Genomic DNA, 14,460 nt, shown 5'->3' with positions numbered 1-14,460 from the left:
AACTGAGTTAGTATATAGAAAGTACTCAGGGCAGTGAGTGGCAGTAAGCCTTCCTGTGTCACTATACATATTATTCAAACAGCTTTAAGAACGGGGCTGGTGACTGAACCTTAAGAGTATGGTGGGAAGTTTGGACATTTGGCATCTGCCCTCTTAAGCTTTGTGATCCAGATAAACGTATGCTTTTCCGTAGGGCTTCTGGGCCTTATCCAGTTGAGATTTCTGCTGTATTCCCACAGATGTATTCTTGTGAAAAAGGGAGAGGGCTGTGTCTGTCTGGGTCTGTCTGTCTCGCCTAATAGCTGTCTTTCTTGGTTTTCTGCCCATTGTAGAATATAGGCAAAGAGAACTTCAGAAAACCTGTGGTAAGTTTTCTTCTGCTCAAATCTGAACCTTGCATATTCAACTCCCAAAGTTCATGGTAGACTAAGCCCTTTTACTTCCCCTTCCAGCCTCCTGAGCCAGAAGACCTGGCCGTCATCTGCTTCACTAGTGGGACCACAGGTCAGTGCCCATGAAGCTGTCCCAGAGGCCTCTGGTGAGCCAAAAAACATGGCTTGAGTCACTAACCTCTGGTAGGCTAGAACGTGAACGCTATCCTTAGGGGCTCACCACCTGAGGCTTTGGAGTAGGGGTATCCAAGCAGAAAACTGGGTGCATCAGCAAGTAAACATCACTGAACATACCAGGAGGTGTTTATGTGCTGTGGATTTCAGGGGTCTTAAAGATGGCATCAGAAAATCAACTTTCTTCCCCAACCCACCACTCTCTCAACTTGATACCAACCGCTAGAATGGTCTTTCAATCAAGATGACCCAGTGATAGTTCTACACAGATCACTGTGCACCCCATCCCCACATGGCAGCTACCTCTCTACTAGAACTTTTTATTGCTTTTAATGTGGCCCGCCATGACCCACTGTTATATCCATTCCATTCTGCCCAGTTTATAAGATGACAGCTAGGTAATATTGTTAGCCCTGAAGTCTTAAACATAAAAACAACACAAGGAAGAGGGTGTTGCTTGGATTTTTCTTTTCTCCCGTGTTGCCAATCTGAGATTACAGCTGTGCCCTGTGTAGAAGGCTATCAGCCACTGAATCTCTGGGGGCATTAATCATTCATAAACAGAGTCATAAACCATTCATACAAAGACACAGTGCCAGGAGAAGCTCTTGGCTCTCTGAAACAGAACCAACTGAATGGAGCTTCTTATTTCAAAGCCAATGGCTACCTGTTAGTTGCCTAAAGGATCTTTCCCTCCATCTCTTGTTTTCTTCTACAGGTGACCCCAAAGGAGCCATGCTAACCCATCAAAATGTTGTTTCAAATGCTGCTAGTTTTCTCAGATGCGTGGAGGTCAGTGGACAATTGAAAAAGAAGGCCTCCTTAACGTGTGACTGTGCCATACGATTTTAATCTTGAAGGTAGAGGATGCAGAGAGGAAAACAAAAGCAGGTTAAGGGCCTGAGTATGGACAAAGACTTGTGCATCTCTGTGTGGAAGAGCGTCCTTCTCAAGCCTTGGTCCTTTAGGCTCACCACAGCCCTCTCCACTCAGCGTACCTCTTCCACTTACACCGTGTACCACCAGCACAACTGTGTGTGGTCTCCTGGAAGGAAGTAGTTTTACTTTCTAAAAAATTTTAAATGAGATATAAATGACATCTAACATTACAGTAGTGTCAGGTATGCAATCTGATGACTCAATGTTTGCATGTATTGCAAAACGATCCTCATAGAAAGTCTAGTTAACATCCTTCACTACAGCTAGTTACAAATTCTTTTTTCTTGTGACAAGAACTTTTAAGATCGATTCTCTTAGCAACTTTCAAATATACAACGGAGTCTTATTACCTATAGCTGATAGGAGCGGTTCTTAAATTTCCTTTGGAAGAGAAGGTGGCATTAATCTAATTCTGTCTCCTCTTCGTTCCCGGTCTATAGCATACTTTCGTGCCCACCCCTGAGGATGTGAGCATATCCTACCTCCCCTTGGCTCATATGTTTGAGAGGGTTGTACAGGTGAGTGCCCTGTTCCACGTTTATGCCAAAGGCAGCTATCCAGTACTTACAGTCCTTCCCGTGATGTGAAGGGCACAGGCAGGGAGTTGGCACAGCTGAGTTGGAATCACGGCATTCCCCCTAACTTGCCGTGGCGCCTTCCTCCATTAAGTCTGTTGTGTCCGATGGGGCTCAGGCTTGCTCCTGCCTTCCCACACGGTGTCTGTGAGTCGAGCGAGGTCAGAGCCCGGAGCTTACTATCAAGCTTAATTCTGACTGGCGATAGGAGATCTTGTTTCTTCTTTTTAATTTAATTTTGGTTAGAATTTTTGAAAAGATCTAGGATTAGAGAAAAGGAAGTTCCCTACAAAGGGTCAGAGAGGAAGCCTTTGGTTCAGGTAAGAAGTCCAGAGCGTGTAAGATGGAGGGGTTTGGGATTGTGGGCCCTGGTGGGGAGCTGCCCACCCATGAGTGGCCTCCAGGCTTTTCATGCCATTCTGAGGCTGATTTGAAAGAAATGCTGGCCTTTAAAAAAAAACACAGGTGGTAGTAGGAATAGAGAAAATTCTCTCTGCTCCACCCACCACAGCACGCCCCTGACCATACTCTGAAGTAATCCTTTGGCTCTCAGTCCTATTCGTAAATACTTCTTCTACCGGCTTCTCAGTTAATGCATGAAATGTCCTTGGACTAAAATATCAATATCTGACTAATAAATATAATATCAATTCTAATGAGCATATTTTTTCATATTTTAACATTTTGGAAACAGGCGGTCTTACCGTTACGGGCATGTTCCAGTTTAGCGGGCAGTGGTTTGTCTTAGTGCTGCGGCACTAAAAGGCACGGTGAGCCGCAAGGCTCTCGCAACACCCTCTCGGAGACAGGCCCAGCCCCCTGAGCCCTGTCCCTCGGTTTTGCTTCCAGACTGTTGTGTACTCTACTGGAGGCAGAGTTGGCTTCTTCCAAGGAGATATCCGGTTGCTGCAGGACGACATGAAGGCTCTGAAGCCCACGATGTTTCCTGTGGTGCCTCGACTCCTTAACAGGGTCTATGATAAGGTATGGACCTTGCTTCCGCTGGGCTGACGGCGGGATGAAGGAACTGTCTGTGGCTCAGGCCTGGCTGAGGCTCTTAGGGACCCTATGTTGTTGAGAATTGCTCTACTTTCTCCCCAGCCACACACTCCCTACAAGCATCTACATACATCCACACTTATAAATGCAGTTGTGAAAAGCCATAATCAATATAATAAATAAAGCTCTTTTTCCTCTGAATGAGACTGTTTGGACGTAATCTGGAGAAAGAGCTCAATTCAGAGACTTGGGGAGCCCCTTAAAATTGAGCCAACTTCCTGGGAAGTTGTTACCGTGTTTTCATTACACCTTGTGGTTATTGAGCCGCTTGCGGAGGCTTGTGATAAACATTTCATATGCATCCCAGCATCTAATCCTCACAAAGCTACATGAGGCCTTCACCTATTACCCCCTCACTTCCAGGTGAAGAGACTGAGCCTCGGAAGTTAAATAACTTGTCCAGAGTCATATCTAACAAGGGGGTCAGTCCAGAATCACTGTCACATAATTATCTTAGCTGTCATCAATGAGTGCTCTGTTTTTTATTATAGCAAAATGGTGATTTTTGTAAATCAACCATTTCTCCTGCGTTCATTAGCTGAAATTCTTCCATAAGGGCATAACAAATATTTCATTCTTTTCCTTTATGTATCAGTCTTCAAAATGCTGACGCAGTGCCCAAACAATCTTTAAACCTGCCAATGAGGTGATTTTCTTTGTACTATTATGAACCAATGATTTGCATATTTGTGTGTTGAGTCATTCTTCTCAGTGTTCACATTTTTCCACCTTGGAAGTTGGCAGCCCCAGCATGTTGTCCCTATGTCCTTTGGCATGACCCCGGTGGTTTTCATACCTTCATTGCTTCCTGGCATATGACACCTCCAGCTCACCTTGTGTAATTGTCGCTCACGTCTCCGTTTGGCTAATTTCTCCAAAGAGCTCTTGGGACTGGAATTTGAACCCAGGCAATATAGGAACAGCAGCTGGGCTCTTAACCATGTACCAGGTCACCTCATAATTCCATAGGCATGGGAGCCCGGAGGAAGCAGCGCATGGCTCTTCTTCCCATGTTTGGCCCCCACCCCTGAGATTCCAGCATTCCCCTTCACTCCTGTGAATCTCGCCAGGTGCTCTCCTGTGGCCCCTGTACTAGGGCAGGTGGCATTCTCGTGCACAGTTATAGGGCAGGTGCCATTCTCATGCACAGATGATCCCTAGACCTTGAAAGCCCTGGCTTCTATCAGATTTGACCCCTCTAAGAGCTCCTCATCATGCGGTGGGCTTATTAGAGTCAGTTACCATTTTTGTTCATTTGTTGGATGGACTTTTTTTATTTTTGAGAAAGTTATTCTATAATATGGTATTAACACACAGCTCACTTCTGGAACTTATTTTTCAAACGCAGGACTTTATTAGTTTGAGTCTCTGCATTCCAGCTCCTTGGCAGTGACTTGTTAGGGGGAGTCTTGTGGACGTTGAGAAAAAGATCAATTTCTTAAGGCTGATAGAGGTGTCAGGATAACACAATGCAGGCAGCATTTGAGTGTAGCTCTTAGAGAAAGGTGGTGAGATACTGGCCAAATAATGGTGCAAACATGAGCAGATATCCACAGCCTAGGGCACGGTTGGCATTAGGGGTGAGGTTGAGCGGCCCCGCTTGGCTGGGGGCCCAGAAATGGGAGTACAGATTACGAAGGGTGGCTGAGAGTCATTTTTGAATTTTGAACTGGAGAAAAACTTTGAGTTCCTTGAATCTGACCTCCAGTAGGATGGAGATTTGAAGGCCAGAATATGTAAATATGATGGGCTTCTTTGAGTTGAGCTGGTGAGGCTCCCCTTTGACAGGAGTGTGGTTGATGGATTATGGAGTCACGAGGAGGCCAGAGTCAGGGAGACAGGGCAAATTGTGTGAGCTTGGAAAATGGTGTCCACACGAAGTCGACAGGGAAGAAATGATCTGAGTAGGAAAATCTACCGGGTTTCATATCCTGTGGCTAATGAAACTTTGGTTATAGAGAAAGGGGTATTTCTCCAAGTTTAGCATCTGTAAGCGAAATAGGGACAAGGGGAACAAGAGGTGGTGCTGGTTAAAACAATTAGATTTCTGCGACTTTCTTTGACCCACTAAATAAAACACCCTAAGGGTGCTGCCCATCAAGCAGTTTTTTTATCTGGTAGTGACTTTGTAGGTAGATGGCCATCTTTGGAAGACGTGATTATTATCTCAGTTGTCAAAGTTGTTTGCCAAGGTATCCAGAGGGGAGCTTTGAATGTATGTACTAAGTTCGCTTCCTTTTTAGTGTGGACATAATTTTCTGGACTCCTTATCATTCAGAAAACCAGTTCATGATTGAGAGCTACTTCCTTATTAAGCTAGACATCTCTCGCTCACTGATGAGCCTTGGTGAGTATCTCTGATAGGTTTCCAACTAAAAGGAGTTATCACCCTACAGGTTCAAAATGAAGCCAAGACACCCTTGAAGAAGTTCTTATTGAATCTGGCTATTTCCTGTAAATTCAGTGAAGTGAAAAGGGGTGTCATCAGAAACAACAGTCTGTGGGACAAGCTCATCTTTTCAAAGATCCAGGTAGGTTGGGTGGGTCCTGCACAGAGCCAGGCGGATATCTAGGCTGCCCTCTGACTCAGCATCTCTAGCTTTCCCTCTGATGGTCAGTTGTCCCTTTAACTGGAGAGTCTTTCCCGCCTTCTGTGTTCACTCACCATTTAAGATCTCTCTCGGACAACTGTGCCACCAAAGGAAATTGGTCAAAATGTAGGAAACCAATTTTAGGTAGGTTCTAGCACTCTCTCATATTTTTTTAGGTGGTCTGTTGTAATTGTAAGTAATTCGTGGGGACCAAAAATACAAATTATATGAGGAAATGTTTTTGCAACATGAAGATCTGGTCCCAGCTACAAATGGCGGTGACAATAACAGTCAACATTTTAAGTGCTTTTCCACAATGCCAGGCCCTATTCTAAGTGCTTTGTAAACTACCAGGTTTAATCCTCATCACTAGAGTAGGTAGGTTGTTCAACCCATTTTGCAGTGGAGAAAAATGAAGCCAAGGGAACAGGCTTCAGCAGGTCTTTTTGTTTCTACCCAACAGAACAACCTGGGCGGGAAGGTTCGCATTGTGGTCACCGGGGCTGCCCCCATCTCTGGTCCCGTCTTGACGTTCCTCCGGGCGGCACTGGGATGTCCGGTAAGCCAAGCACCTTCAAAGATAGCTGATTTCACTTTGGCAACAAATAAGGCTCCCTGTTTAAATAAAACTGAAAACACAACTGAAAAGTACCAAAGAGAAAGAAAGTCACCCCCAAAATCTCAACATCAGGAGAAACGATCCTTCTAGCCATGTTGTATGCATCTAAAATACTTGTTAAACTGTGTCCCATCAACATCGTTCCTTGTCAAAGGAAGATCTGTGTTATGTTATTTTTGTGGTTTTGGAATAGTTTGGTGAATGTACCTAAATAACTAGTCTCCTATTAATGGACATGAGTTTCTTATCATGTTTTTTTTTTGCTATTATAATCAGTGAAGTGATAAGAATACCTTTATATTCTTTAGTATCTAATACAATGATCCATTTGGGATAAATCCTGACAGGTAGAGATGTTTGGGTTAAAGTGGTCATTTGGGGTTTAATGTGTTACTATAGATGATCAAACTTCCCTTCAGTAAGATCTTGTATTTTTTAAATGCATTTCTGCGAATGATGCATGGGGCCTTAGATTCCCATATTCTTGCCAGTGAAAGGCTTTGTCAGCCATTTAAATCGTGGCCCATCAGGTCCATGAAAAACCTTCTTGGAGTCTTGTTTCTTTTACTCACACTGAACATCTTTTCTGTGCCTTATTGGCACTTGTATTTGTTCCATAAATTACTTTATTACTTCCTTATAGAAAAACAGGCAAAGGATAATTTGGTTCTCTTTGACATTGCTTTCTAAGAGTTCTTCATATTGTAGTATTACTCATTTTTGTCATGTTAGAAATATTTTTCCTAGTCTCATCTTTTGCCTCATGTATGGCTATATGAAAGTTTTACTTTTTATGTAGTCAGATGGATTAATCTTTTCTATTTGTAGTTTTTGATTTGCTTAGACAACACTCTCTAGCCTCAATATTTATAGACTTTTCCTCTGTGTTTTCTGGTAATCTTATGGCTTTACTTTTATCCAGTTAAATCGATGCTCCATCTGGAACTTAGTATAAGGGCTTGGACAAGGCTATTTTCTCTTCCCGCCTCCCCCACCCCCGCCCGCCAAATAGCTAACTAGTTCATTCATTTGATCAACATGCAAAGCATGAGTGAAACAGACAGTCTAGTCCTCACAGGGGAACCCTTGTCTGTGGGACCAACATGAAAAACGATTCTGTGTGGATGCCAAGGCCAAAGGTCCACTAGTCTCTCAAATGAGCACCCTCTTGGCCATTATTACTACTTTCATCTCCCTCAGCCCCTGAACTGACAGGTCAGAAGGTCCTGTTGCCATACCGCTCCCAGAAATGCTTCTTCTCCACATGCACAACTCTGTCTACCACAGCACCCCCTCCCCGCCACCCCACCAACCACCACCACAGTGCACTAGGAACTTGTTTCCTCCCACCAGCCTCTCTAGTCAAGATTATCCTTGATACCAGGGACTGGCACAATGCAGCAAATCTGGCTTGTTGCCTGTTTTTATAAAAGAAAGATTTTGGTGGAACACTGCCATGGCTATTCACTTACATATTGTCTACTGCTGCTTTCTTGCTACGTTGGCAGAGTTAAGCAGTTGAGACAGAGACCAATGACTAAACTATTTACTATCTGGTCCAACCGCTGTTCTGTACTGCAGCTGGAGCTATTTCCCTTTAAAAATGCTACTCTGCTTCCTTTGTAAGTGCTCCATTGCCCAGGTCCAAGCCCAGTTGCCATTGGGTTGCACATCCCTTATTGAAAAACTCTCCTTTTCCCATCGACTTGAAATGGCTTATTTCCCTCAAGTACAGTACAAGTTTCCATACTTTGGTCTGTTTCTGGACCCTTTTGGTTTCTGAGTGAACGCCCCTTGTAAAGACTTAGCAGCTCAGGCATGAATTCAAGGCATGATGAGATGCTGAGTGTCCTCCAACCCTCAGAGACCTTGCTCTCCTCCTGTCTTGCCATAAGGCATGGCCAGGTCCTGCTTTATCATGAGCCAGTCTCCAAGCCCTTCTTTGGTTTTCTCAGGTGCTTGAAGCTTATGGTCAAACAGAATGCACTGCTGGCTGTACAATGACAACCCCTGGGGATTGGAAACCAGGTGAGTTCTCCATCGGCTGGGCAGGAGGTGCAGTGGCTGGGAAAAGGGTTCAAACTGAACTTGAACTTATGAGTTTAGATGATCTTGGTACTCTGGATGAATGTGGCAAAAGCCAACACAGGTTCTGGTCCAGTCCTTCCTATCTTGGCAGATGATTTTTCAGGTTTTTGAAAATTTTTAGAGTCAATCCATAAGTATCTCTGAAATGTGCCTAGAATGGTCACCGTCTTACGGTTTCCCAGCCGACTCAATATGTTGTATTCTAGGCCATGTTGGAGTCCCCCTGGCTTGCAGTCATGTGAAGCTAGAAGATGTGCCAGACATGAACTACTTTTCAGTGAACGGCGAAGGAGAGGTGGGTCGGTCGTGCCTGATGGTCATGTCCAGACATCATGGTGGGCCTATTGGTATCAGGAAGAGCACACAGCTGTGAGCAGGCTTGGCAGGTCTGACGCCCCTGAGATCTCGAGCAAGGAATGGAATCTTTCTGAGCCTCACTCTTTTATCCACCACATTAGGGATTACAATTGTGTGTTCTTCGCACTGTAGTTGAAACTGTCAAGTGATTCAAGGGTGAGAACAGGTGCTTTAGCAAAGGAGCAGTAGCCTTTGCTGTTGTCACCACTTTGTACCATCCTATGGGCAGGTCTGCATCAAGGGCACCAACGTGTTCAGAGGATACCTGAAGGACCCTGTGAAGACGGCAGAAGCCCTGGATGAAGATGGCTGGCTTCACACGGGAGACATCGGGCGCTGGCTCCCGGTGGGTGTTTCTCCTGGGAGTCTGTGTTGCTGGGGAGGACTGTCTGCTTATCAACAAGTGTGCAGAGATGCGAGTGGGATAATTGGCTGAGTTGCTGACTCCTTTCACAGTGGAATATCCAGGGTTCGGCAGGAGTAACACCTGCTGGAGTGTGGCAGTAGGGTAACAGTACAGGTGTAATGGTCTATAGTTTTAATGTGAACATTTCACCTAAAATACCACATGGTGTGCTTGAGTGTGATATTGTTATGTTACAGAATGACATGCTTATGATTTTGTAGTAAGAGTAATAAAAGGGGGCGTTATTTGTGCCTGGCCTGTATTTGCTGACAGCCAAAGGAAAATTAGGTGACTTTTCCAGAAGAGGGGTATAGTAGTCTGTTCTTTTGTTTGTTTGTTTACTCTTCTTGAGGTAGAATTGTGACTTGTTAACTCCGTGGGCCTATAACATTGCCTTTTATAAGTTTCAAAGAGATGCGTTTCTTTCCACTTAATATGCAGAGACAGATCGGCACTGGCAAGCCAATTTCTAAACTAGGAGTGAGCAGAGGCTAGGTTTTGCCTCTCGGTGACCTTGACTGCCTCTCTGTGGAAGGAATGGAGACATGTGTTCAAGCGTACCTTGCTGATAAACAATGACCATAGTCTCTGTCAACCCTGGTTCCCGGAGGAGAGAGGAAATCATCGTATAATTGTGATGGGGCCTTAGAAGCCCTGCAGGGGGTCTTCCAAGGTTTCCTCTCTGAAAAGTTTTGGTTCACTATGTGCTAGGGCAGTGGGGATGTAACCAGACCCGACTCCTTTCTGGCTCAATATTCTCCAGATTTAAGTGACATTCAGAGGACCTCTGGCAAGCACTCCGGAAACATTGGTCCTGATGATGTATTTCATAGATTTGGGTCCAGCCACATTGTGCTGCCATACCTGTTTCTGCACAGGAGTCCTCTGTCCTCATAAGCATAGGATACGGGCAATAGATGTGTCCCCAAAGAAGAATTATAAAGGGCTGACTGAGCCTTACTAATCACTTTCAGATAATGTCTGTTAGGCTGGATTAATGGCTGGTTTCCTGAGTTGGCCTTGTCTTGGTCCCAGGGTTGGTTCAGGCTATTGTCCTGCTTAGCATGTGATCGCGTGGGTTGCATCTGCTACTCGTCCCAGTTCTGCGATTCAAATCCCTAAGACCCTAAGCTCCTCAGACCAATTAGCTCAGAGAAAGGAAGCTGCCAATGAGCTCTGGTGGCTGGTCAGAGAGCCCTCCCCAGCCCTGCTTCTGGCCTAACATGCACAATTATTGACTTGCTTGATGAGCATTACCATGGTAGAGCTGTTTTAGCCTGCTTCCCACTCTAACGGGAGGGATACACAACATGGAGTCAAGGATGGGGAGTTCTAACTTATTCAACATTCTTAGTAAAACTTCATTTCTTCCTTATTCCTGGGAGTGCTTCAAGTGGAGCAATCGGAGAGTAAGTTATTGGAAACGTGGGGCTGCAAAATATTTTGAGCAGATGAGACAGCCATTTATACAACCCCAGCAGGCTGCACATGGGCTCTCCAAGTAGGCAAACAGCATAGACAGGCTCTCGCTGGAAGCTGCTTTCCTCCCCTTTCCTCAAAGCCAAGAATGAGAAATGAGAGATTGCTCAAAAGTCTCTGGAAAGGTCAAGTTTAAAGCAGGAAGATATCTGTGACTTCACTACTTTCTCCTCTTACGCCCCCCACAGAGGGCTCCAGAACACTGACGTTGCCATCTGTTTGTCTCGTGTAGAACGGAACTCTGAAGATCACTGACCGGAAAAAGAACATTTTCAAGCTGGCCCAAGGAGAATACATTGCTCCAGAGAAGATAGAAACTATCTACACCAGGAGTAGACCGGTGATGCAGGTTTTCGTACACGGGGAAAGCTTACGGGTAACACATTGTTTTTATTAGCCATTTTCAGGCACAGACCATGCTGATTCCAATAGCCACAGGCAATCTGTTTAGGTAGGTTTAGGACGAGAAGATATGAGCTTCTAACCCTGAAATAAGGCAATATAAGTGAAAATGACTTTTTGGAAGTTATGATGGACTCTGCAATCAAGTCCGTAGAATTGTTAAACTGTTATGCTAACATGTAGCCATTCAGTAAAAAGAGACCCACGCAGATTCTAGTTTCCACTACAGTGGAAGTCCTTTGGCACGTACTGTCTCATATTGATATATACTACACTGAAACGTAGCTCTTGGGGAGGAGGGGAGGGTTGGCAGGACAGGCCGGGATGCTTTAGGCTTAATGGGGAACACTACTCCTTTTGAACAACCAACTTTGAGTAGGACAGCTTTTGAGCAGAGTTCCAAGTGAGTTGGAAGTGTCTGGTGAGGGAATAGTAGGGCACCAGCACAGGATCTGAGGTCGTGGGAAGTACCTCTTCTAAAGATATGGTCCTGCTTTCTTCACTCACCGGGAGACACCTGACAAGAGTTCTCACATGCCTTGTTTGTTTTCCACAGTCATCCTTAGTAGCGGTGGTGGTTCCCGATGAAGACGTGCTCCCCTCATTTGCAGCCAAACTTGGGGTTAAGGGCTCCTTTGAAGAACTGTGCCAAAACCAAGTACGTCTCTCTCACTAAAGCTGTGTGCACCCCTGTGGGGCCCGTCATGGGAGAGGGGAGGCCCCACCAGCTCAGGCACCTGTGAGTTCCCACAGCCTTCTGTCTAATCCCGGGTCGGATTAGACCCCCCCTAAGTTCATGGCAGTGGCTGAACCCTAAATGGAATGGCTGGTTTTATTAGACTGGAGGACAGGATGGTGAGTTTAAAAACAACAAAGAACCCTGTCCTTTTTATAGTGATGTGTTCTTTGTGGGGGGGAAAAAACTGGAAAATCAAAAGTTTTAAATTGTCATTCAGAGAAAAGCCCTTTAATATTTAGATTTGCCTTTTCTTCTCATTGACTTGCTTTCTTTGCAATAATAGGCATAAAATGCAGCTGTATGTACTTGTACATCCTGCTTACATCCCAAGGAGCTTTTGCAGGAATTTTGGGTCGATTCATCATAGCCCGTCATTAAGGCTCTTTGTCAAACCGCCATGCTTTAAGCCATGTTTTCTGTTTTCAGGCCATAACGGAAGCCATTTTACAAGATATGCAGAAAATTGGGAAAGAAAGTGGCCTTAAATCCTTTGAACAGGTATGTATTGCTGCTAGAATCCTTGTCTTTCAAGGAAATGCTAGAAAGTCCTAAAGATTGCACTTATAATGGGGTGTAACTGTACAGCTTCCAAGGAATTGGTTTTAAGAGTTTGTACCATGAACCTATTAACTAGGATTGGCAGTGACCTTGTATAGTTATTCGTACAGTCCTGTTTTGCTGTTCATTATTCTCCCCCTCTCCCTACTCATTTCTTTCCCTAAGTGTGTGAGAATGGGCGTGTATGACTGTTCTCTTTCTTTTTACCACTTTTTCGACCCTGCTTTTATAAGGTGAAATATTCTGTAAGGTTATTAACATAGCAATTAGAGGGTTCTGCAGAAAAGTCCAAATCACTAAGAAATGTGCATGCGTGCATGGGCGTGTGTCTGTTCACCTTCTCTCTTCCAGGTCAAAAGCATCTTTCTCCACTCAGAGCCATTTTCCATTGAAAATGGGCTCTTGACACCAACAATGAAAGCAAAGCGGGGAGATCTTTCCAAGTACTTCCAGACCCAAATCAACAGCCTGTACGAGGCCATCCAGGAGTAGATTGAGGTACCGATGGCTGGAAGGGGCTTGGAGGTGGCCTGCCTTGTGGGAATGCGCATTAAAATCTAAGCTTTTTTCATTTTTTTTTTCTTTTCCCCTGTCTGTTGTTCTACCTACTAAATTATAGACATAATTTGGGGGCTTTTAAGAAATGCTGAGGGACTTATAATGTGGAAGCTTAGTTGTGTCCTAAATAAATCTTGTCCTTCCATCATTTGCTGACGTTTAGGTTTTCAGGCTACTTTTATCAACATACTTTTCTTCAAGATCTATTAGTATTTTGTCCCTTCCTCTAAGTGACTACTAGTTCAAGAGCCAAAATGACCCATTGTGACTCTTACGTTTTTCCAGTAAAACTTGTCAACAGTCACAACACTTAAGCTTTCCAGTATTCAAGAGACTTTTAAGTTCCGATGAGCTGCTTTTGATTCCTGTTTGCTAACTACTCCATGAAACCTTGACAATTTTAAATCAGATCTTAACCTATCACATCTGTGAAAGGGATTGCTTCGATGCACTTGTGTATATGCTGAAGTCTCGGTACAGAAGGGAAGTTTGATTAAATTTCCCAGTTTCTCTCGTTTCTCTGACTTGGGAGAACTATAAATTGGGTCTATGAAGTGTTGTCCAAAAAGAATGTTCTTAAACTGTTATCTACAGGGCTACTACTGGTGACTACATCTGTTCCCTAGAGTCTGCTGTGAGGGCAGGAGTTGAGACACCGTCGAGTGTACTTTCCAGTAAATGCAGCAAAGCACCGAGTGAAAACTTCCTGGGCTCGGAGCAAAGACCTGTGGAGAAGCCGAGTACCTGCCCAGCAGTCTTGTCTTCTGAGACGGAACCAACTGACCTTTCTCCCTGAGCACCAGTTCCTGTTCCAGTTTACCCCCAGACAACANGTTCCCTAGAGTCTGCTGTGAGGGCAGGAGTTGAGACACCGTCGAGTGTACTTTCCAGTAAATGCAGCAAAGCACCGAGTGAAAACTTCCTGGGCTCGGAGCAAAGACCTGTGGAGAAGCCGAGTACCTGCCCAGCAGCCTTGTCTTCTGAGACGGAACCAACTGACCTTTCTCCCTGAGCACCAGTTCCTGTTCCAGTTTACCCCCAGACAACATGTGTTGCTTCCACTTGTAAATGTAAAGTCCTTAAAGTAATAAACTATTGCAGATACGCACGTTGTGGCGTGTTTCCTCACGGACCGTGATGAGAGTCAGCCTTAGACAAGGACCACTTAACAATCACGTCTGCCAGGGGCTCTCCAACTTGGCTGCACACTAGAATTACCTGCAAGATTAAAGATACAAACATCTGGGTTTTACCCCAGATTTTGATGGAAATGGTGTGGGGTACAGCCTCAACGGCAGGACTTATTAAAGGTCCCTAGGTGATTGCAGGATGCAACCAAGTTTGAAAACTACTGCAGGGACCTACTATTGTTATTATGTTGAGACGTCCAGGCCTTCTTATCCCACTACCGTGAGCAACAAAAGCAAATTACAGCTGAGCCCAAACTCCAGTCGAGCCCGATTTACGTTTTGCCCCTTTACGATCTTTGTCGCACTCTTAAGCTCGAGCAGTGTTCTGGCCTCT

The 14,460-nt window shown here is 44.7% G+C and overlaps 1 protein-coding gene across 5 annotated transcripts in view; it reads left to right on the top strand.

Moving 5' to 3' along the window:
* ACSL5 (acyl-CoA synthetase long chain family member 5) overlaps nt 1-14,042 on the top strand; it is a 42,353-nt gene extending 28,311 nt beyond the window's left edge. For 3 of the 5 annotated variants that reach the window (XM_037063935.1, XM_037063936.1, XM_037063931.1), the window contains exons 8-22: nt 333-365; nt 453-504; nt 1,285-1,358; nt 1,946-2,023; nt 2,930-3,064; nt 5,536-5,670; nt 6,194-6,289; nt 8,305-8,377; nt 8,644-8,732; nt 9,024-9,140; nt 10,912-11,055; nt 11,638-11,739; nt 12,247-12,318; nt 12,730-12,872; nt 13,528-14,042. In XM_037063935.1, coding sequence (XP_036919830.1) covers nt 333-365; nt 453-504; nt 1,285-1,358; nt 1,946-2,023; nt 2,930-3,064; nt 5,536-5,670; nt 6,194-6,289; nt 8,305-8,377; nt 8,644-8,732; nt 9,024-9,140; nt 10,912-11,055; nt 11,638-11,739; nt 12,247-12,318; nt 12,730-12,870 — 1,341 coding nt within the window. In that variant the 3' untranslated portion in view covers nt 12,871-12,872; nt 13,528-14,042. Of the gene's footprint in view, nt 1-332; nt 366-452; nt 505-1,284; nt 1,359-1,945; nt 2,024-2,929; nt 3,065-5,535; nt 5,671-6,193; nt 6,290-8,304; nt 8,378-8,643; nt 8,733-9,023; nt 9,141-10,911; nt 11,056-11,637; nt 11,740-12,246; nt 12,319-12,729; nt 12,877-13,527 lie in introns of all 5 variants that reach the window. The other 2 variants (XM_037063934.1, XM_037063933.1) reach the window with 2 other exon arrangements.
* The last annotated feature ends 418 nt before the right edge of the window (nt 14,043-14,460 follow it).

This window comes from Sturnira hondurensis, unplaced genomic scaffold (genome assembly GCF_014824575.4).
Source record: "Sturnira hondurensis isolate 20B ecotype Veracruz unplaced genomic scaffold, ASM1482457v3 Scaffold0014854, whole genome shotgun sequence".
In the NCBI taxonomy this organism is placed as follows: Eukaryota; Metazoa; Chordata; class Mammalia; order Chiroptera; family Phyllostomidae; genus Sturnira; species Sturnira hondurensis.
The sequence above is the reverse complement of the archived record's forward strand: the minus strand, read 5'-3'. Positions and strand labels throughout refer to the sequence as shown.